Genomic DNA, 21,829 nt, shown 5'->3' with positions numbered 1-21,829 from the left:
CAAAACAAAATATTAAGTAATCATCATCATCATTATCATCAAATAGTTAACTATTTAAGTTTTAAATTTAATATAAAACACTCTGGATAGCTAGGTAACAGTGGATAGAGTGCCAGGCCTGGACTTGAGGTCAAATCCAGCCTCACTCACTGTGTGAACCTGGGCAAGTCACTTAACTGTATTTGCTTCAGTTTCCTCATCTGTCAAATGAGCTAGACCAGGTAATGGCAAATCATTCTGGTATTTTTGCCAAGAAAATTCCAATAGGGATCATGAAAAGTCATGCACAACTGAAAAATAAATGAATAAAATAGCTCATTTTAATTTTTTTATTTGGTTCTCACAATAATCTTATGAAATTGTGAGGAAAGAGATTTAAATAAGAAGGCAAAAGACCTGCATTTGAATTCCAGCTCTACTACTTAATATTTTTGTGTCCTAGCCTCTCTACATCAATTTCCTCCTCTATAAAATTGGGGGATTATTCATGAGAACACTAAAGTAGTTCTAAATATATGACCCTGTTAATTTATCAGTTCCCCATCAAAATAATCCCCACAACTGCTTTACGAAATTATAGGATATTAGCCTTTAAATAGTCATTTGCATGTGAAAAAATCAGAAAATGAGGCTGAGGATTTAAGTGCAAGTGAATGAGGCCTTTAGGTGGAGAGGTAAACTTAATATACATCGTTCACTCCATAGAAAAACCCTTTGAGTTTAATGAATGTGGGGAACTTTCAGTAAGAGAGTATCACTTATTTCACACTGGAAAGGAATCCTTTGAATGTGATGAATGCAGTAAAGTTTTGTGATAAATGTCACTTTATTGTATGACAGAGGACACTGGAGAGAAATTCTTTGAGTTTATTGAATCTGAGGAGATATTCATGTGTAAGAGTTAATTTAATTAACATAAGAACTCAGGATGGGGGAAAAAATTCCCTTTTGAATAGAATCACTGTGAAAAAGTCTTCCACTAGGACCAGTGACTTTGGAGTCAAGAAACCTTTGTTCAAATTATGTGATTGTCACTACTTGTGTCATCTTGTCACAACCTCTCTGGGACATCTGTAAGGATTGGGCCAGATTATCCTTGAAGCCCAGTCCACTTCAAAATCTAAGCTTCTATCTTATCAGAGACAACAGACTTGGTACTGGTTGTAGTTTACTTTAATTATTTGCTTTTGTCTATTCATTGACTTGGGTGAATAAGAGAGACTGAGATTTTTAAAACTGAGAAATCAACCCTTGAGGCCATTGAAAAGTCAATCAGTTCTTCTGGAGTCAGTCTTGGGGTCTCTCTTGTACTTCTTGCAGTGTACCACAATTATATGGGGTGAGGGGGAGATAATTCTTTCTATTCCTCCTACTTTCCTTTTTCTCCCATTGGCAAAGTCATCTTTCCATAGATGGCCACAGGAGACCTGGGCTTACATATAGCTTGAGAATGGAACTTTTCCTGGACTCCACTCTTTCTAAGCCCCAGGAGCAACAGATTAAGAGATGACAGACCTCAGAGCTGAGACTCCAACAGAGCAGAGCTTCTTGCTTGTATTCTGAAAGACCACAGCAGTGTCTGAGGGAAGGACTTCTGCTGAGCCAGAAGCTGGAAACAATGCATACCATTGAAGCCACATGGCCAGCAGATCAAGTCATTCAGTGGGGAAGCAGGACAGGGATAGCAAGAGAGATAACAGGGACCCCACAGTGTCAAGAGAGTTAACAAGCATTCCCCTTCTGTATGCTCCTTTTTGCCATATGTACTTGCTTACTCTACCTAGGACATAACAATGTGTACTTGTGGGAAAACATGCCCCAAATTCGGAGACATGTTCTATTGAAAATCTTACTTTACTATTCCAGTAAATGCCTTTGTTTCATCTTAATTTAACCTCTGATTATTGAAACATAAACCCCATTTGGTGAGATATTGTGAATTATAATTTTAAGATGTATCTTGAACCTGGAGCAGTCAGTCATCTTCTAAGGAGCTTGATTCATGAAAGTGCCAATCAAGGGAGAGGGACTCCGCAGGGTACCCCACTATGATCCTACTCTTGGGTTTAGGAGAGAAATGTCAAGAGAACATTGAAAACATAACAATCTCCACAGGAAACATTGCAACCTTTCCATAATACCCATACTAACAAACACTTCCTAAGGCCTAATCCTTTGATCTTAGGCTATAAACTGCCTGTGCTCACAGGAGACATTGAAACCTTTTCATAATATTCATACTAATAAGCACCCCCCTAAGGCCTAAATCCTCTGATCTTAGGCTGTGGACTGCCTGTGCTCAAATAGCTAAAGGGGGACCTAAAACCTGAGAATTTCTATTTACTTAGTATATATGTTTTCTATTTTATGTGTGTGTTCATGTTACTTCTCTGAAGACTATTATTCTGTGTGTCTTTATATCCCTATCATCTAGCAAAGTGGATAGTACACAGTTAAGTGCTTTGTAAATAGTTGCTGAATGTAAAAGGCAAGCCCAGGGTGTGAAAATGGATCTTCTATGCCACAAAATAGTTGTAAGGAGAGCTAGCACTTTGTAAATCATTAAGTGTTATAGAAATGTGAGTAACTATCCTTGATGATGATGATGGATTTGTCCAGTGTTTTTCCCCACTTTTCTACATCCACTTTTTGCAGCTCAGGAATCCAGGGGGACAGCAGCTTGGAGGGCACTTTCAAGCCAACACAGGCTAATCATTTGGCCTAAGTCCTATTCTTTCTCAGGAGAAATGAGTAGCATCCACGAGATTCTTCAGAAAGGACTACTCTTTTTTGTTTTTCCCCTTCTAGTCTAATCCCCTCATTTTACAGATGAGGAAACTGAGGCACTGCCAGGTAAAGAGATTTGCCCACAGTCTTAGAAGTTGTGAATAGCAGGCAGGCAGAAAATGAATCTAGACTTCCAATTGTGCCTCTTCAATCGCATCATATTGCATTACATCATCCATTCCCTTCTTCCTCTATTCTTTTCTCCGCCCTTTTTCTCCTCCTCTTCCTCTACCTCCCTTTCCCCCTTTTTATCTCTTCTCCTTCACCTTCCTCCCCTCTTTTCTTCTCTCTCCTTTTTCCCCTCCCCTTTGTTCTCTACCCTCTACCTTTTTCCTTCCCTGGCCTTTTTCCTCTTTCCCTTTCCCCCTCCCTTCTTTCTTTTTGCACTCATCCTCCTTTCCCCTCTTCCTCCTTAATTTCTCTTCTCTGCTCTCTCATCACTTCTCTTTCCTCTCCTCCTTTCCCCCTCTCCTCCTTTGCCCTCTTTTTATCTTCTCCCTTCCGCTTCTTGTTCCCTCCCTTTTCCTCCCTTCGCCATCCTTCTTTCTTCTTTTCCTCCTTCCCTTGGCTTCTATTTCCTTCCTTCCCTTCCCCTCCTTCCTCTTTTCCCCTCTTTCTCTCCCGAGCCAAGAAGCTTCACCGTCTCCTAGGTGACCGCAACAGCAGCCAATAAAAATAGCAGACGGGGATCACGTGGTTCAGTGCCCCGCCCCCAGACCCGATTCTTGGCCTCGGTTCCCAGATATGTCGGGCGAGAACACCTCCCGGGCCTGGCGGGAAAGGCTGCACGGGCAGACCCCTCCACTACCCGCAGGGAAGACGGAGGCGGATGTGGCGGTCACGGCCCGGCCGAGTGACGCCCCCGCCTCGAAGGAGGAGGAGGAGGCGGCCGAGAGCGGGGAGAGCGGCGACAACAGAAGCCGCAGCCCGTCGTATTTCTCCGGCAGCGACAATGAGTAAGAGTCGCGAAGAGGGACATTTCTGTGTAGCTACTGAGCGCCCTAAGTAGGACCACGTGATGGGGGCGGGGAGTGAGGGAGCGGGAGCTTCCTGGTCCTTCTTGGGTGGCTGTTCGTTCTCCCTCGGCTGTGGGTGGTCTGGGAGAGGGTGACACGGAGGCCCTGGGGGAGCTCGGAGCTGGCAGCAGCAGTCCAGCCTGTTTTCCGTCTGAGCAACGAAGGACCGCAGTAACATAACTCCCCAAGGGCACACCAAGAGGGTCGGGCTGGATTCGCACTGAGGTCGTGCACCTCCCAAGCCCCCCTGCCACTTTGTGTGCCTCCTTCCAGATTCTCCGGAGTGGACTGGTCGCAGCCGCCCCCTCCCCAGTGAACTCCTTAAATTGGGCAAGGACTTAAATGTCAGCAATTTCTTAATCCGGGATTGCTGTCAATCATGTGTTGCAGAGCGCGTTTGCGGCTCCCTAGTGCTTGCTGGGCTTTGAGTAAGATACAAAGTTTCCAGCACAGGGGTCAAAGACTTGGAACTGAAGTCCACGCCCTGGTGGAGCTCCATGCAGTGGGAGGCATCCTGGGCCACAGGCATAAGTACAATGTCAGTGTAATGTCTGCTGTAATTTGCAACATTTACGGATTCACTTAACAAAAGTGTGTAGAGCAGGATGGCAGGTGCCCGAGGAGCGCAAGAAGAGTTTAGATAAGATTGGTTCCTGGTCTTCAGGATACTCACAATCTTGTAGGGGGGCAAAATAAGCTATTATGGAAAACATTGCAAACATCATTATATGATGAGTAATTTGGAAGAGCACAAAATAAAATGCTTTTTTTGAAAGGCAGACTCACAGAAAAAGGAAGTTCAGAATCTCATTTTTGAAAGAATCCCTAAGAGAATCTAGTGCAGTCCCTACTGAGCAGGGAAGCTCCCTACAACCCAGTCTCCATAACTTGTCACCCTATCCTTAATTTTCTATATCTTTGCTCGATAACTTGATATACTTGATATCTTGATATCTTGCTCAAAACTACGGAAAGATCACTTCATAGATACAAAACAGGGAAGCGATGGATCGAGACAACAGTTGTTCTGAAAGAGATTTGGGGGTGGGGTCCATGGTATATGCTCAATAAATGGGTAGAGTCATCCAAAGCATCAAATGCAAATTTGGGCTGTGTTAAATGGGGCAAAGCTTCCAGGAGTGGGGAGGTGATAGTTCCACTGTACTCTGTCCTGGTCAGAGCTTCCTCTTCATCGCTGGGGGCATGATTTAGGAAGGGCATTGATAAATTGAGGTGTGTCCAGAACAGAGCCACCAGGAAGAGGAAGGGCCTGTGGGCCTTAATGTGAATTGAGGGAACTGGAAAGAGTCAGCCTGTTGAAGAGAATACTAGAGAGGGCATGGTAGCTGTTTTCAATTATTTGAAGGACTGCCCTGTTGTGAAGGAATTAGACACACTTATTTGGGTCCCAGAGGGCAGTACTATGAGCAAGGGATGATGTTCCATAGAGGCCAATTCAGTCCTGATGTCAGAGAAAGCTTCCTAAAAATTAGAGGGGAATGGACTGCCTAGCAAAGTAGTGGGCTCCCCTTGTGTGGATGTCTCCAAGCAGCTGCTGGATGGCCCCTTGTAAGGGATGGGGATTCCCCTCCTGAGTGCATTGGATTAGATTATAGCTGAAGTTTCTGCCAACTCTGAAATTTAATTCTGTTTCTGAAGTAGTCTTATTCCAGGAATAGCAAGGATGCCAGTGTCATTAGATTATGAATATATAAGGTGGTATAAGACATAAGACTGGAGTGATAGAAGGGGCCAGATTATGAAGGGCCAAACAGAGAGAATTTTATATTTGATCCTGGAAGCCATAGGGAGCTAGTAGAGTTTATTAAGCAAAGGGCTGACATGATCAGACCTATACTTCAGAAAAAATCACTTTGATGACTGAATGGAGGATGGTAGAGACTTGAGGTAGAGAGACCCATGCTTAGCTATTGTGATTGTCCAGGATGTGAGGGTCTGCACCAGAGCAGTGCCCAGAGAAGTGGGCAAAGGCAAGAAATCTTACAAAGGAAAAGTCCACAGGTCTTGGCAATAGATTGAATATGGGGGATGAGAGAATCAGGAGTTAAGGATGACACTTGGGTTGTGAGTCTAGAAGGATGGTGGTGTCATCAGTAATAAAGAAATTTGGAAACAGGAAAGGAGTGGTGGATGGATAATGAGCTCAATTAGGAATGTGTTTAATTTATCTACAGGACTTCCAGTTTGAGACATCCAAAAGGCAATTGGAAATGTAAGACTCGAGGTCAGCAGAGAGGTTATAGCTCAATAAGTAGATCAGAGGATCATAAGTAAAGAAATAATTGAATGCATGGGAACTGATAGGATAACCAAAGGAAATAGTATATACTGTATGGAGAAGAAAAAAGGGCCCAGGACATCCTTTAAGGGACACCTACTGTTAGTGGACATAACCTGGATAAAGAACTAACAAAGTAGGCTGAGAAAAAAGTAGTCACAGGAAGAATCAAGAGGGAGAGGGATGACTTGAAAACCTGGAGAGAAAAGAGTGATTGACATGTCAGAGGGAAGTCAAGAAGGAGGAGGATTGAAAAAAGCCCATTGGATTTCACAATTAAGAGTTGTTAATAACTTTGAAGAGAGCAGTTTCAGTTGAATGATGAGGTTGGAAGCCAAACTGTAGAGCCTTAAGAAGAGAGTGACGGGAAGGGAAGTGGGGACCCCATTGTAGACAGCCTTCTCAAGGAGTTTAGCCATGGAAGGGAGGAGACAGCTGCAGCAATGGATAAATCAAGTGATGGTTTTTTGAAGATGGGGGGGTTTGGGGTGTGTTTGTAAGCAATTGGGGGAAGCAGCCATAGACAAGTGAAAGATTGAAGATTAGTGAAAATGAACATGATAGGGGGGATAATCTGCTGGAGAGTACAAGATGGGATGAGATCACTCATATATAGAGAGAGGGGGGTGGTTTGCCTTGCCTGGGAGAAACACTTCATTCTGTGGGATAGGAAGGAGATAGAGGCAAAAGACATCTTGATGAAGTGAGAGGAGGTTTCCTTTATGTGAATGGCCTCCATTTGTTCAGTAAAATAGGTTCTCTAAGAGAGTATTCAAAGGGGAACCATGGGAGTTTGGGAGAAAGAAATTAAAAGATCTGCTTTGATGAGTAGAATGGCATAAAATTGTAAAACGGGTAAAAGGATTTCCTTGTTTCAGTGAGGGTCCAGCCAAAGCTATTTAAGAGGAATTTGTCTCAGACTCAGTCAGCATGGGACCCAGTCAAGTGCATATAAGAGCAAAGGCAGAGAATTTTAGGAGTGGTGCAGAACTGAAGTTGGATCAATGGGCACTAAAGAATGAATTGACGAAGAAAGATACTTCTAAAGCCCTGCATTGACTGCATGCACCTTTTGTAGGCTGGTCTAGTCTTAAGTGGTTTAAGAATCTTCCTTATATTTTAAGTAGTAATAAACTGATCATTGGTGCTTTGGTTGCTTCCTGAATTAATCATTTGAGGGTGACACTGAGGCACTGAAATGACAGCCTTTGTGGGTGACCAAAGTTATTGCAAGAAGATATTTCATATCAGGGACTAATGTTAAGTCACAGAAAGGCTTTTTCAGCCACAGATGATTACATGGTCAGGAGATTCCATCATCATTAGGCAGCTGGTGGAACAGTGCACTGAATACTGGGTAGAGTCTGGAATCAGGACTATCTAAGTTCAGATCCAGCCTTGGATACTTATTAGGTATGTGACCCTGAGCAAGCCACTTAATCCTGTTTGTCTCAATTTCCTCATTCATAAAATGAGGATCATGATAGTATACATATTACAGAGTTGTTGTAAAGATCAAATGAAAAGTTATTTGTAAATCACTTTGTAAACCTCAAGTACTATGGGAACTAGATAGACATGCAAGTTTCATATTAGTACAGTGGCCCCAGGATCAGAAAGGCCTGGATTCAAATGCTGTCTCCAACATATAGGTCCACTGTGACCTAGACCAAGTCCCTTATCCTAGAACTATCCCAGACATTTCTCTAACTTAATAAATTGCAAATCTGTATTGGAACTTTGAGTGTCCTTATAGAATCCTTTTATCAGTGAAATCACAAGATCTGTTTAAAACATTTTTAGTGGCTTTTTTATGCACTAATCACGTGGAGCTTTTGTATTCTGAGTGCTTACATAAGGAAGGCATTTACTAAATGCTTATTGTGTTGCCTTGAATATTGTTTGAAATTTTATAGTAGTCCATTTTACAATCATTTTAATTGTGTTAATAATTGAAATTTGTAATAATGGTTTCTGGCTCCACATCTTCTAATGCCTTTAAAATCAGAGATCATAGAGTTAGAGCTAACAAGGGTCAACAAAGCACTTCCTCTTATCCAAAGTTCTCATTTTATGATGAGGAGTCTATGGCCTATGGAGGCCAGGGCACTTGCCAGTGATCTATATAGGATCATTGTGCCAGCTGTTACTAAAACCCAGAAATTCCGATTACTGTGATTTGCAACCTCAACCAAATGGTCTTACATTGTGGCTTACTAGCTTTTTTGGACAAAAATAGTCTAATTCTAATACTTTGCCCAGATTTCTCAGGACACCAGAATTGTCTGCAATCCAGGAAATAGGTACATCTATAGAATTTCTTAGAGTGCCTTTTTTTCTCTTGGATTTTTTTATTATTGTCTATCTATCATTGACTGCTGCCATCTTTTTTCATCATTGCCAGTTGGCAGGATACACAACATGAAATCTGAGTTTTAATTGTGCATTTCTCTTCCCATCAATGAGGGTACTCTGTTCTAGCTGTTCCTTTCAGCGTTCCTGTCAGTGATTTAGAACAAGTTCTCACGAAGTTGTTTATAGTTTGAAACTCATTTTTTGACTGTGCATTTCCTTTGAATGGCTCTTGATATCCTAAATTTTTGTGAATTCCCATTATTTTGGACATTAGACTTTTCGTGGTATTAACTGATAAACATATTTTCTCCCATCTAACATTTCAATTTTAATTCAGTCTTTGATTTTTATCTTGCAAATGATTTCCAATTTTCTGTACTCAAACTGTCTTTTTATCTTTTTTGATTTCCTTTCTCTTTGTTTGGATAAAAGTGAAAAGTATGTGGCCAGGCCTTATCTCTGCCCAACTGCTTTCTGGTTTTTTCCCAACAGTTCCTCTCAACAAAGGAATTCCACCTCTAGGAATTGAGGCTTTTTCATTTTGCCAAGGCATTGGATGACCATTTTAATGAATTCTGTTTCTGCCTTATCTAGTCTAGGCTATTCTGCATTTTAATCAAGCACATGAAATGTGGATGACAACTTCTCGATAATATCATTGGACTTTTCCACTTCTTGCAGGTTCAAATCAAGCCATGTTTTTGTTTCTATTTTGCAAAATAAGTGGAAGAGCAGACATTTTGGTTTTCCCATCCCCTGTGTTTAAAAACACAAGACTGTCTTTATACCCTTTTGGGTACTCCCTAGAGACAAGCATAAAAAATTTTAAATTATTTTTAAGATGAGCTCAGATTGCCTTTCTTCTTGTTGTCAGTGTGTCTTTAGTGACATCTGGATTAAGTTCAGAGGACTAAGTGTCTTGATAATGGGATCAGTTCTCAGAGCAGTTGATAGGTAAACAAGCATGTGATGACAAAATCACTAAATATCCATTCTAGAATTATAGACTAACAAACTAACCCAGCGTGTAATAGCAGTAACAATAAATCCTGATGTTTATATGTTTTAAGTTTTGCAAAACAAGCATCATATTTGGTCCTTAGGACAACCTTTTGAGGAAACAGCTATAAGTAGTCCCATCTTACAAATGAAGAAACCAAAGCTGAAAAGGATTGTGCCTCTTGCCTGTGGCCACAGAGGTAATGTATCTGAGACAGGATTCAAACTTGATTTTTCTGATTTCACATGCAGTGTTCTACCTAGTACCCAGGAAGTGAAAGTGGTCAACATCAAAGCGAAGGGTATGGGTAGAAGTTTTGTAGTTCATAGTATTTTGTGATTTGAAGGACATACATGGATTTTAAAATCCTGAATGAGAGATCTCAGCAGGTAAATAGATGAGTAGAAAAGAGAATGTTAGGCAGGCAACTGATTAGCAAGCAATTAAGTATCTGCTGCATGTCAGTACTAGGCCAGGTACTAAGGGATACAAAGACAAAAAAAATGAAACAGTTCTAATCCATCAAAGAAGACAACATGTAAAGTTATAATATGTGCAAAAATAAATCCATGTAGACATAAAGTAAAAATGGAGGACAGTTGTAGAAGGGAGATGAAGAAAGGTTTTGTTATAAAGAAAATGGGACATACTGGGAGATGGGAGATGAGGACATCAGGGATAGCTAGTACAAAGGCCTGGAGATGAGAGATGGACTGTTCTATGTAAATAATACAAAGAAGTCAAGTGGGCTTGGATTATTAATTAAGGGAAATAGTGTATAATGAGGCTGGAAAAATAAATTGAGATCAAGTTTTACAGGGGTTAAAAACAAACAGGAATTTATATTTTATATTAGAGGCAATGGTGAACTACTAGAATTTTTTGAATAGGGGACTATCTTGGTGAGATTTCCATTTAAGTAAATTTGCTAACTGTGAAGGATAGATTGGAGGGGGAAGAGACTGTAGGCAGGAAAATTATTGCAGTTGTCTAGGTGTGAGTCATTTGAGTTCCTGAACTAAGACAGTGGCTATGTGAGAAGAGAGCAGGGGTCCATTGTCAAAGGTGTTGGGAAGGGAGAGATGGCAAGATTTGGCAGCTGATTGGCCTGAGGGAAAATGAGAAGTTGAAGTAACCCTGAAGTTGTAGGTCTCAGAACCTAGAAAAGTGGTGTGTTTCCCACAGAAGTAGAGGCAGTTGGCAAAAGGAAAGCACGGAAGTTCTGTATTGTCCATACTGAGTTTGAGATACTTATGGGAGATCCATTTGGAAATATCCTGTAGGCAATTGATGAAATGGGTTAAAATGGATATATGAATCCGTGAGTCATCTGCATACTAATTAAAATCTGGGAAACTGATGGAGTCAATGAAAGAAAAGTGGGCCTAGGACAAAGCTTTGGATAAAATCTACAATTAGGGAAGTTTCTTGGAACTGTGCCACAAAGTGAAGAACTGTTAGAGGGCACAAATTATTAGAAAGATGTATGTGTGTGTGTGTGTGTGTGTGTGTGTGTGTCTTTGTGTGTAGAAAGCCAGTAGGCTGAGTCTCTCTGGTTAAGAAGAAAAAGGCTTTTTTATGTAAAAAGAAAAAAGTAGAAGCATGAGTGGTAAAAAACTACAAGTTAAAAATAGCTATACAAAACTGCTAGCTTGATAAAAATATGTTGGTTAAGCAGTTCTCAGACAGCTGTAGAATCTTCCTGGCCCGTTTATGGTCTGCTCTCTGTGTCTTTTTGAGTTTTAGTGATGCAGCAAGGATACAGCAATCTCATACTATGCATGGTAAGCCAACCAAGGAGACAGAAATGCTGAAAGTGGTGAGAGAGAGGAGATCCAGGAGAGAAAAGTGCCATTAAAATCAAGAGGAGCGAGAATATACAGGAGAAGACAGGTCAGCAGAGAGTTCAAGAAGAATGGGGAGTGAGAAAAAGATGTTAGATGTCAATAAAAAATTATTATTGATCTCAATGATCTTAGAAAAGCATGGAAAGACTTATGAAATGTACCATGAAATGGTAGAATGAAATGAGCATGAGAGTAAAATGAGCATAACCAAGAGAATATTGTATATAGTAACAGCAGTATTGTTTTAAGAACAATTTTGAGAGACTAAGCTATTTTGACTATCATAAATACCCCAATTAACCATAAAGAACATAGGAAGAAAGATGCTGTCTGCATCCAGAGAAAGAACTGATAAATAGAAGTATATACAGAATAATTTTACATATACATACATATATATATATATATATATATATATATATATATATATATATATATACCTATTTGTGTCTAATGTTAACCATCTCTGAGGCAGGGCAAAAGGGAAGAAAAAAAAAGGGGAGAAAGAAATTTACTTGAAAACTTTTTTATACATTCAAAAGGAATAGCAAATTGTACATAATAGATTTGCAGTTCCATATGCAATCATCTTTTTAAAATTATACTGTATAATGGAAATGCTTGTTTTATTCCATAAATTTAAAAAATGAGATTCTTACAACTATTAGAGATTGACTCTGGAGAGAGCAGTTTCAAAAGAATTGGAAACCAGAATTCAAAGATTTCATAGTGAATGAAAGGAAAATTAGAGGAAACAAGTGTAGACAGCTAGGATTTTGACTGAAATTGGGAGATAATGAAGGACAATGATGTGAAGGTATGTTTGAGTTTAGTGAAAGGTTTTTCACTAAAACCTAAGTTTTAGTGACTTAGGAATGTTTGAGAGCAATAGAGAAGGAACAAATAGATGGGGGGAATTGAAGATGGATGAGAGGTATGATTGAGGAGCGAATCTGCTGAAGAAGACAGGAGGACAGAGATGAAGTCCCATGTAGAGATGTTGAATTTGGTTAGAAGAAGGGTCACCTCTTTGTCAAAAAAAAAACAAAGGAAAATCACAGAGAGTCATGTTTCCATCCCAGATCAGCATAGGGAAACAGATAAAGAGGTCTGCAGACCCTGAGGGCTGGGGTTGAGCTAAGACAGGCTTCACAGGTCAGGGAAAAGTCTGGCATCAGAGCAAAAAGTAGAAATGTAGACCAACTTATCTATGGCTCACTATGCAGTTTCAGGTCTCAAATCTAGGGTAGACCAAGCAGAAGACTTGTGTTTCAGGGCAGTGATCTTTTAGCCTGTGCAAGAAGAAGGAAGAAAATGCACAACCAAGCAACAGTTATGTGGTTCTGACCCCAAGAATCTTCAGTTGCAGTCTCCAACTCAATCCAGAGCTTACAGTGGAACAGCTTGGGCAGGAATCCTGGAACAAATGTAAGCCTACACTTAAGGAACTACCCAAGAATAATTGTTTATGTACTAATGTGAAGGGCTGATTCATGTGTCCCCTTGGAACTGGGTTGTCATCAGGGGTCATGGAGGAAATCCCATTAGACAGATGGCTGAGGAGAGTGGTTGTTTCATTTTGATGATCGTGAAAGAAGAGAAGAAAGGGGAGAAGAGAAGGACAGGAGAAATTATCTTATGCGATCCGAATATACAAGAATTGTCTCAATGTAAGGGGAGAGTGGGGCAAGCAGCTGACACTTGAACCTCTCTCCTCCAAACTAGGCAAGAAGGGAAAATAGATAGAGTTGGGTATTAAAAATACATTTCACTGAAAAGGAAAAGAGGAGAGAAAGGGAAGAATGAAAAGGAGAATAGAGTAAGGAAGGGATTAGTCTTAAGTAAAACAAACTAATAACCAAGGATGTACAAAAATATTTATAGAAAAAAGAATTTATAGTGCAAAGACCAAGAAAACGAGGAGGTGCCTGCCAGTTGGGAGGGGATTGGGTTAAGGAGGATAGGAATAAGGGATAGATAAATGGGTTCAGGGACAGAGAATAGGATTTGAATGATTATGGTGGGGGGTATTGCTGAGATAAGGAGTTGAGTCACTGAGACAGGGAGTGTTTGAGGGAAGGAGATTCTTATCTTTTGAGGAATGACTTCAAGTACATTATGAGCATTTGTAAAAGTCTCTTTGTTACTGTCATCGTCTTCCTGTGGCTCTTTAATTTTCTATTATTTTTTAAGTTAGATCTTATTTTACATTCAAAGATCCTTCTTTCCCTCCCACTTGCTTTTTTTCTACGTAAGAAAACAAGAAAAAGCAAAATGCTTATTGTGCGCAAGTGTTTTAGACCAAAGAGGTGCTTAACCTGGTATATTCTGTCATGATCAAATCATATCTAGCTGGCTCAGTGGATAATAATAGAACACCAGACTTGGAATCAAAAACACCTGAGTTCAAAACCAGCCTTACACACTTACTAGCTATATGACCTGGAGCTAATCACTTAATTGAGGTCAGCCTCAATTTCATCATCTATAAAATGGGGATAATAACACCACCTTCTTCCTGGAGTTGTTTCAAAGACCCAATAAGAGAATATTTCTTTCATTTAATAGTATTTTTATTTTTTCCAATTACATGTAGAAAGTTTTCAACATTCATTTTTTTTTTATTATAGCTTTTTATTTAGAAATTATATTCATGGGTAATTTTATAGCATTGACAATTGCCAAACCTTTTGTTCCAATTTTTCCCCTCCTTCTCCCCACCCCTTCCCCCAGAAAGCAGGTTGACCAATACATGTTAAATATGTTAAAGTATAAGTTAAGTACAAAATAAGTATACATGTCCAAACAGTTATTTTGCTGTACAAAAAGAATCGGACTCTGAAATAGTGTATAATTAGCCTGTGAAGGAAATCAAAAATGCAGGTGGACAAAAATAGAGGGATTGGGAATTCTGTGTAATGGTTCTTAGTCATCTCCCAGAGTTTTTTCACTGGAGGTAGCTGGTTCAATTCATTCCTGCTCCATTGGAAGTGATTTAGTTCATCTTATTGCTGAAGAGGGCCACGTCCTTCAGAATTTATCATCGGATATAGTATTATTGTTGAATCAGCATTCATTTTTGTGAGATTTTGAATTCCAAATTTTTCTCCCTCCCTCCTTTTCTTCCCAAAACAGCAAGCAATCTGATATAGACTATATATTGGCTATACATGGTATATGTTAAACATATTTCCATATTAATCTTACTATGAAAGAAGAATCAGAACAAAAGGGAAATACCATGGAAAGAAAAAAAACATAAAAAATGAAAATACTTTGTTCCCTAGTCCTTTCTCTAGATGTGAATGGCATTTTCCATCACAAGTCTTTTGGAATTGTCTTGGGTCACTGTATTGCTACATAGTTGATCATTTTACAGTGTTGCTGATACTGTGTACAACATTCCCTTGGTTCTGTTCACTTCCCTCAGCATCAGTTCATGTAAGTCTTTCTAGGTTTTTCAGAAATCCAGTTGCTCATTTTTCTTATATATACAATAGTATTCCATTGCATTCATATCCCACAACTTATTCAACCATTTCCCAATTTGTGGGCATCCCCTCAATGTCCAATATTTTGCTACCTCAAAAAAAAAAAAAACCTGCTATAAATATCTTTGTACATTTGTGTTCTTTTCCCTCTTTTATGATCTCTCTGATATACAGACCTAGTGGTAGTATTGCTGGATGAAAGGGTATGATTTTATGGCCCTTTGGGCATAGTTCCAAATTGTTCTTCAGAATGGCTGGATCAGTTCACAGCTCCACCAGTAATGCATTAGTGTCCTAGTTTTCCCACATCCCCACCAACCGATATCATTATCTTTTCCTGTCTTCTTAACCAATTTGAGAGGTGTGAGGTGGTACCTCAAAGTTGTTTTATTTTGCATTTCTCCAATCAATAGTGTTATAGAGCATTTTTTTCCTGTGACTAGAAATGGCTTTAATTTCTTCATCTGAAAATTATCTGTTCGTATCCTTTGACTACTTATCAAATGGGGAATAACTTGTAGTCTTACAAATTTGACTCAGTTCTCCATATATTTTAGAAATGAGACCTTTATCAGAAACACTGGCTAGAAAAATTGTTTCCCAGTTCCCTTCACATCTTGGCTGCATTGATTTTATTTGTGCAAAACCTTTTTAATTTAATGTAATCAAAATTGTCCGTTTTGCATTTTATAATGTTCTGTATTTTTAGTTTGATCATAAATTCCCTTCTTCTCCAAAGATCTGACCATAACTATCTCTTGCTTACCTAATTTGCTTTATATCTTTATATCACCCTTTATATCTAAATCATTTACCTTTTTCAACCTTAATTTGGTATCGTGTATGAGATGTTAGTCTATGCCTAGTTTCTACCATTATTATTTTCCAGTTTCCTTAGCCGTTCTTGTAAAATAGTGAGTTATTATCCCAGAAGCTGGAATCTTTGGGTTTATCAAAGTGTAAGTTAATAGAATCATTGATTATTGTGTCTTGTGTATATAACCTATTCCAATGATCCACTATTCTAATTCTTAATCAGCACCAAATGGTTTTGATGGCTACCATTTTATAATGCAGTTTGAGGTCTGGTGTGATTAGGCTGCCATCCTTGACATCTTTTTCCCATTAATTCCCTTGATATTTTTGAGCTTTTGTTTTTCCTGATAAATTTTGTAAATATTTTTCCTAGCTATATAAATGAATTTTTTGGTAGTTTGATTGGTATGGCACTGGATAAAGAAACTAATTTAGGTAGAATTGTCACTTTTATTATATTAGCTTGGCCTATCCATGAGCAACTAATATTTTCCCAGTTGTTTAGATCTGACTTTATGTGCAAAGCATTTTGTAATTGTGTTCATATAGTTCCTGAGTTTGTCTGGGCATGTAGAATTCCAAATATTATATATTGTCTATAATTATTTTAAATGGGATTTCTCTTTCTATTTCTTGCTGCTGGGCTTTGTTGATAAAATGTAGAAATGTTAATGGTTTATGTATGTTTATTTTACATCCTGCAACTTTGATAAAATTGTTTCAAGTAGTATTTTATTTGATTCTCTAGGATTCTCTAAGTATACTATCATATCATCTGCAAAGAGTAATAGTTTTGTTTCCTCAATGCCTACTCTAATTCCTTCAATTTCTTTTTCTTCTCTTATTGCTATAGTTAACATTTATGGTGCAATATTAAATAATAGTAGTGATAATGGGCATCCTTGTTTCACTCCTGATTTTATTGGGAATGCTTCTAGCTTATTCTTATTTATATAATGCTTGTTAATAGTTTTAGATGGACATTATCATTTTAAGGAAAACTCCATTTATTCCTTTGTTCTCTAGTGTTTTTAATAAGAATTGATGTTGTATTTTGTCCAAAGCTTTTTCTGTACCTGCTGAGATAATCATATGATTACTGTTAGTTTTGTTATTGATGTAGTCAGTTATGCCAATAGTTTTCCTAATATTGAACCAACTCTGCATTCCTGGTATAAATCCCACTTGGTCACAGTGTATTACCCTGGTGATACATTGCTGTAATCTCTTTGCTAATATTAGCCAATCTGATAAGTGTTAGCTGATACCTCAGAGTTGTTTTAATTTGCATTTCTCTAATCGATAATGATTTAGAGCATTTTTAATGTGACTATAGATAGCTTTAATTTCTTCATCTGAAAATTACCTATTCATGTTCTTTAACTATCAATTGGGGAATGACTTGTGTTCTTATAAATTTGATTTCAGTTCTCTATATATTCTAAAAATAAGATCTTTATCAAAAAATTTCCAATCTTTCTGCTTTCCTTCTAATCTTGGTTGCATTGTTTTTGTTTGTGCAAACCCTTTTTAATTTAATGTAATCAAAATTATCCATTTTGCATTTCATAATTTTTTTCAATTTCTTGTTCATAAATTCCTCTTTGATGAGATAATATTTGTAGGGGCAGCTAGGTGGTGCAGTGATGCAGTGGATAGAGCACCAGCCCTGAAGTCAGGAGGATCTGAGTTCAAATCTGGTCTCAGCAGACACTTAACACTTGCTAGCTAAGTGACCCTGGGCAAGTCACTTAACCCCAATTGCCTTAGCAAAAAAAAAAAAAAAAAAAAAAAGAAAAAAGAAAGAAAGAGATAATATTTGTAAAACATTTCACAAACCTCAACACACTATATAAGTGGTAGTTGCTTAGAATATTGTATTTAATGCTTTGGTCTACATTTTAGGGAGGATATTGATAAACTGAACCCTGCCTAAGATACCAAGGTGGGTGGTGAATGGTCTCAAAATTGTGCCATATAAGGATTGGTTGGGCCAACCTGGGAAAGGGAAATGTTGGGAAGATAAGATATTGGTCTTCAAATTGTTATGGAGAAGAAGGATTAGATTTGTTTTGCCTGGCCTAAGAGGGCAGAACTATAGAAATGAAAAAGAAATCACAGAGTAGCAAATTTAAGCTTAGCATATTTTTTTTTTAAAGTTCATAAATAATTTGAGTTCTTCCAATGCTGAATGAGCTCCCCTTGCAGGGATTAGAGTGGTCATCCTGTAGGGGTCCCAATAGAAGCAGGAGGAATTCTTGTCCAGGTGTTGTTGAAGGAATTGTGATTAGGTATGGTCTAGGCTGATGGTCCCTGAGCCTTCCCTCCTGCTACTGAGATTCTATGGCTGAAGATTTGTTGGTGATGACAAGGGGAAATGGCAAGGACTGTTTGGCCTTGAAAGGTTAGAACTTAGTATTTTTGCTGCATCAAAACAAAACGACTCTGCACTGAACTGGTATGTGACTGGCAAATATGGCTGAACAACCACTTTCTCAGATTTCTTTAATAGGTTTTTTTTTTTTCCCTTTAATTTCTGATTTCTCTTTGGGCTTGAATAGAATTGCTAATGAAGAAAGTAGCTATATTTTCTGTCTGGTTGAATGATCAGAATACAAATTATACCATTTTATGCCTGCATTTCTGAAAGAACTCTGCCTGGATGATTATACCCCAGTTTTTATTAAAAGAAAAGTGGTTTATAAATTTTGCTTTGGATAGATTGATTTCATGTTGAACTGATGCTATAAAATTAGTATTTTTTTCCTGCATTTTTAGAATTTAGGTTTTTTCATTACCTTACTTCTCAGAAAGATATTTTGATTCACGTGATAAATTATGAAATGTGTGGTTTACTATCCTCCTACCATCATCTATGAGAACTGTCTAACAAATTATAGGTCTTGTGCTTGTGAATACAAATTGGCTCATATAACCATAGATTTAATGTTGGAAGGGACATTAGAAGTCATTTAGTTCAACCACTACATTTTATGGATGAGAAAACTGGGTTCAGAGAGGATTTACATAATGTAATTTATTTAAGATTTGTAAAGCAACTTAACATGTACTGTCCCGTTTGATTCTCATAAACAACCTGGTGAGGTAGATGAGGGAACTGAGATTGAGATAGTATCCATTTACAGGTCCACTACATAATCTTGTCATCTCATAAATAAAAACCATTTCTTAATGTACATAGGGTTCAACTAAATGGTCATTGTTTTGTGTGTCTGAAACAAACATCAAATCAAATTGGCAGTATTGCTGAATAGTATAAGGGAGACATGTATCCAAATGCATTTTTGATGTCCAAAAAAAGAGACCTCCTTCTATAAGGGGAAGAAGGGAAGGGGAAAATAAGAAAATTGCATTGTATATAATTTAATATAGCTATTTAAATAGCACCTAGTATGTGCTAGCCACTATGCTAAAAGCTTTACAAATATTATTTCATTTGATTCTCCCAACAACTCTCTCCTATTAATTATCCCCATTTTGCAGTTGAGGAAACTGAGGCATCCAGATTAAGTGACTTGCCCAGTGTCACACAGCCTGTAAGTGTCTGAGACAGGATTTAAACTCAAGTCTTCTTTACTCTAGGCCCAGTGATCTGTATATTGTGACAGCAGCTATTTCTGGATGGACATATAGAGATCTTTACTCATCTCTGGTTCAGTAAAATGGTGAATACTAAGACATTGAAAAAGGCCATTTGACATCCTAGACAAGGGTGTTTTCTTCCCTCACTGAAACTTTCCCCTGGTTCCATACAAAACTTTCTAAGGGGATTCTAGATATGTTCACAATAAATTAGAATTCTGGGGGATAGTGGAATCTTAAAGATTCTGAGACAAAACTCGGAAAAGTTGTTTCCCTTGTGTGTTGGTGGTTTTCCTGGGGGCCAGCCTTAGTCTTAGTTGAAATAAATAATTACTTTGAAATCTCAGCCAGCTGGTAAAAGTTGCAAACGTTTATTTCTCCTTATAAAATTATCCCGGGTAGTTGAGGCCTATCTCACTGCCTGGCTCCAAGAAATCTTGTAGTTTTGTCCTTGGCTCTTGCCTCTGCTTTCTTCAGTCTCCAGTCAGCTCCGACTCGTGGCTTCTCAATCTCCAGTCTGTGGCGAGTAGTCTTTTCTTCCAGAGTGTTCTGTCTCAGAGCCCTGTTGATGTTCCGGAGAAATTCCTCCTAGCTCCAAGAGCTTCCTTCATTTATGTGATCTCCCAAAGGTTAACTCCACCTTCTGGAGGGAGAGGGATTCTGGGTTATCTCCCAGAGTGCTCTCTAAAGGTGTGAACACAAGCATTGTTCAATCGGTTCCACCTAATACCTTGTTTCAAGTTCTGGCCCAAAATCAGATCAAATCAATTCCAATGTCTTCACATTTTGTAAAGAAATGTCTTAACACTTTGTAAAAGATTCCAACACTTGTGTGTGGCTATTCTCCAATTATAATTTTTTTCTTCTTTTTCACAGTGACCTTGAGGCAGAATGGTCAGACAGTGTGCAGAAATACGGGGAACTTTTTTATCTAGAGCTGAGTGACAACGAAGAAGAAAGTCTCCTTTCAGAAATACCAGTTGTGAACCATGTCAGATTCAGTGAAAATGAAATCATTTTTGATGAGGATTATCTCCGAGAAGGAAGAAAATATGAACCCAGACTCAAGAAGTTTTCCAAAATTTTGAAAAGTCGAAGACTTTTGCCAAAACGTTACAAGAAAAAGAATAGCAATGGACCAGTATCAATCCTAAAGCATCAGCCTACTCAGAAAATGGGCATCATCCTTCAGCAACGGTACAAAGATGTGTCTGTCTTTGTAAACCCTAAAAATGCAATGGTCCTGAAAGCAAAAGAGCATCTCAAGCTTCTGGAAGTGTTGCTGGGGATTATTCACCAGACTAAATGGAAGAAAAGAACAGAAGGCACCAAACTAGTAGTGCACGGCTTACTCCCAGGAGGCCCAGCCATGAAGAGTGGACAAGTGTTAATTGGTAAGTATCCCTCTCTGCAGATGTTAAGCAAAATGGTGATCCTAGACTCCCTGGGCAACATGCATGAATGTTTCCAAGTCTGAGCTCTAGTTTCTGAAATAAAAACATAGAAATAAGCAACTGGCAAGTGTGGCAGAGAGAGTATATGGGTGCAAATGAGCTACATAGCTCCATGCTTCAGTAATTCAGAAGATCTGGGCTTTCACTCACGCTTCTGCCAGTGTAGAGCCCAGACTCCTCTATATCTTAATACATGGTTTTTGAAAAGCCGTGTTTAGCCAACATTTTTGTCATCTGGTGTAAATACCTCTGAACTCAACTACACTGGGCGCAGAGACTGCAAAAGGGCTGTTACTCTGCAGGGAACCAAGGGTTGAGCTTTTCTGGTAAAGGCTTTAAGAATCCAGACCTCCACCACACTGTGGTGAGCCACAAAACTGAGCATTCGGAACCCTACCTATGCAAACATGCATGTGTGTCTGTATGTATACATGACTATTGTGTCTATGTGCACATATATACACTTATTTGTGTGTACACATGTGTATATTCACTGTATATCTGTGACATGTGAGGTTCACGAGGGCATATCTCCATGTGATTTGTCATACCAGGAATTATTTAACTAGGAATGCATTTCTCCAAGGCCAGAGATGCCTTAATCTTAGCCTGGCTAAAGCTAACACCACAACAAGCCAAGCCCACTAATAGCCAGGAAAAGTTTAAGGTTTGCCCAAAACCAGATAATAGAAAATATATAATTTGTGAATAGAAATATTCTAAATTAGACATCTGTCCTTGAAAGAATAAACTGTGAGATTTCAAAGTGGTTTTATACAACCTACATAGCAGCAGTATTATCCACAGGTTAGCTTTTAGGATGTTCATCCTGGAGGGAAAAAGCCTGCCAATCACAAAGTCAAAGAAAAAAATCCACATTTTTTTTTAATACATGTTATAGTTGTCTTTTTGTCTTGTTTGATGGATTGAGAATCACAAGTGCCTCCTGGATGCTTCTACATCCAGCAGAAGCCACATTGCTCACCTAAAGTTGAAGGAAGCCTTTTCTTTTCTTTTATTAAATAGTATTTTATTTTTCCAAATACATGCAAAGGTAGTTATCAACATTCACCTTTATAAAACCTTGTGTTCCAAAATTTTCTCCTTCTCTACCCCCTCCCCTGTTCCCAAGACAGCAAGCAATCCAATATAGGTTAAACA

At 38.6% G+C, this 21,829-nt stretch overlaps 1 protein-coding gene across 2 annotated transcripts in view; it reads left to right on the top strand.

Moving 5' to 3' along the window:
• The first annotated feature begins 3,466 nt into the window (after nucleotides 1-3,466).
• The window catches only part of INTU (inturned planar cell polarity protein), a 90,603-nt gene continuing 72,240 nt past the window's right edge, over nucleotides 3,467-21,829 (top strand). The window contains exons 1-2 of one of the 2 annotated variants that reach the window (XM_031944083.1): nucleotides 3,467-3,743; nucleotides 20,091-20,608. In XM_031944083.1, the coding sequence (XP_031799943.1) occupies nucleotides 3,532-3,743; nucleotides 20,091-20,608 (730 nt within the window). In that variant the 5' untranslated portion in view covers nucleotides 3,467-3,531. The remainder of the gene's footprint in view (nucleotides 3,744-20,090; nucleotides 20,609-21,829) is intronic. The other variant, XM_023505625.2, reaches the window with a different exon arrangement.

Source organism: Sarcophilus harrisii, chromosome 6 (assembly GCF_902635505.1).
Source record: "Sarcophilus harrisii chromosome 6, mSarHar1.11, whole genome shotgun sequence".
NCBI classification, from domain to species: Eukaryota; Metazoa; Chordata; class Mammalia; order Dasyuromorphia; family Dasyuridae; genus Sarcophilus; species Sarcophilus harrisii.
This window is presented reverse-complemented; position numbering and strand designations above follow the sequence as displayed.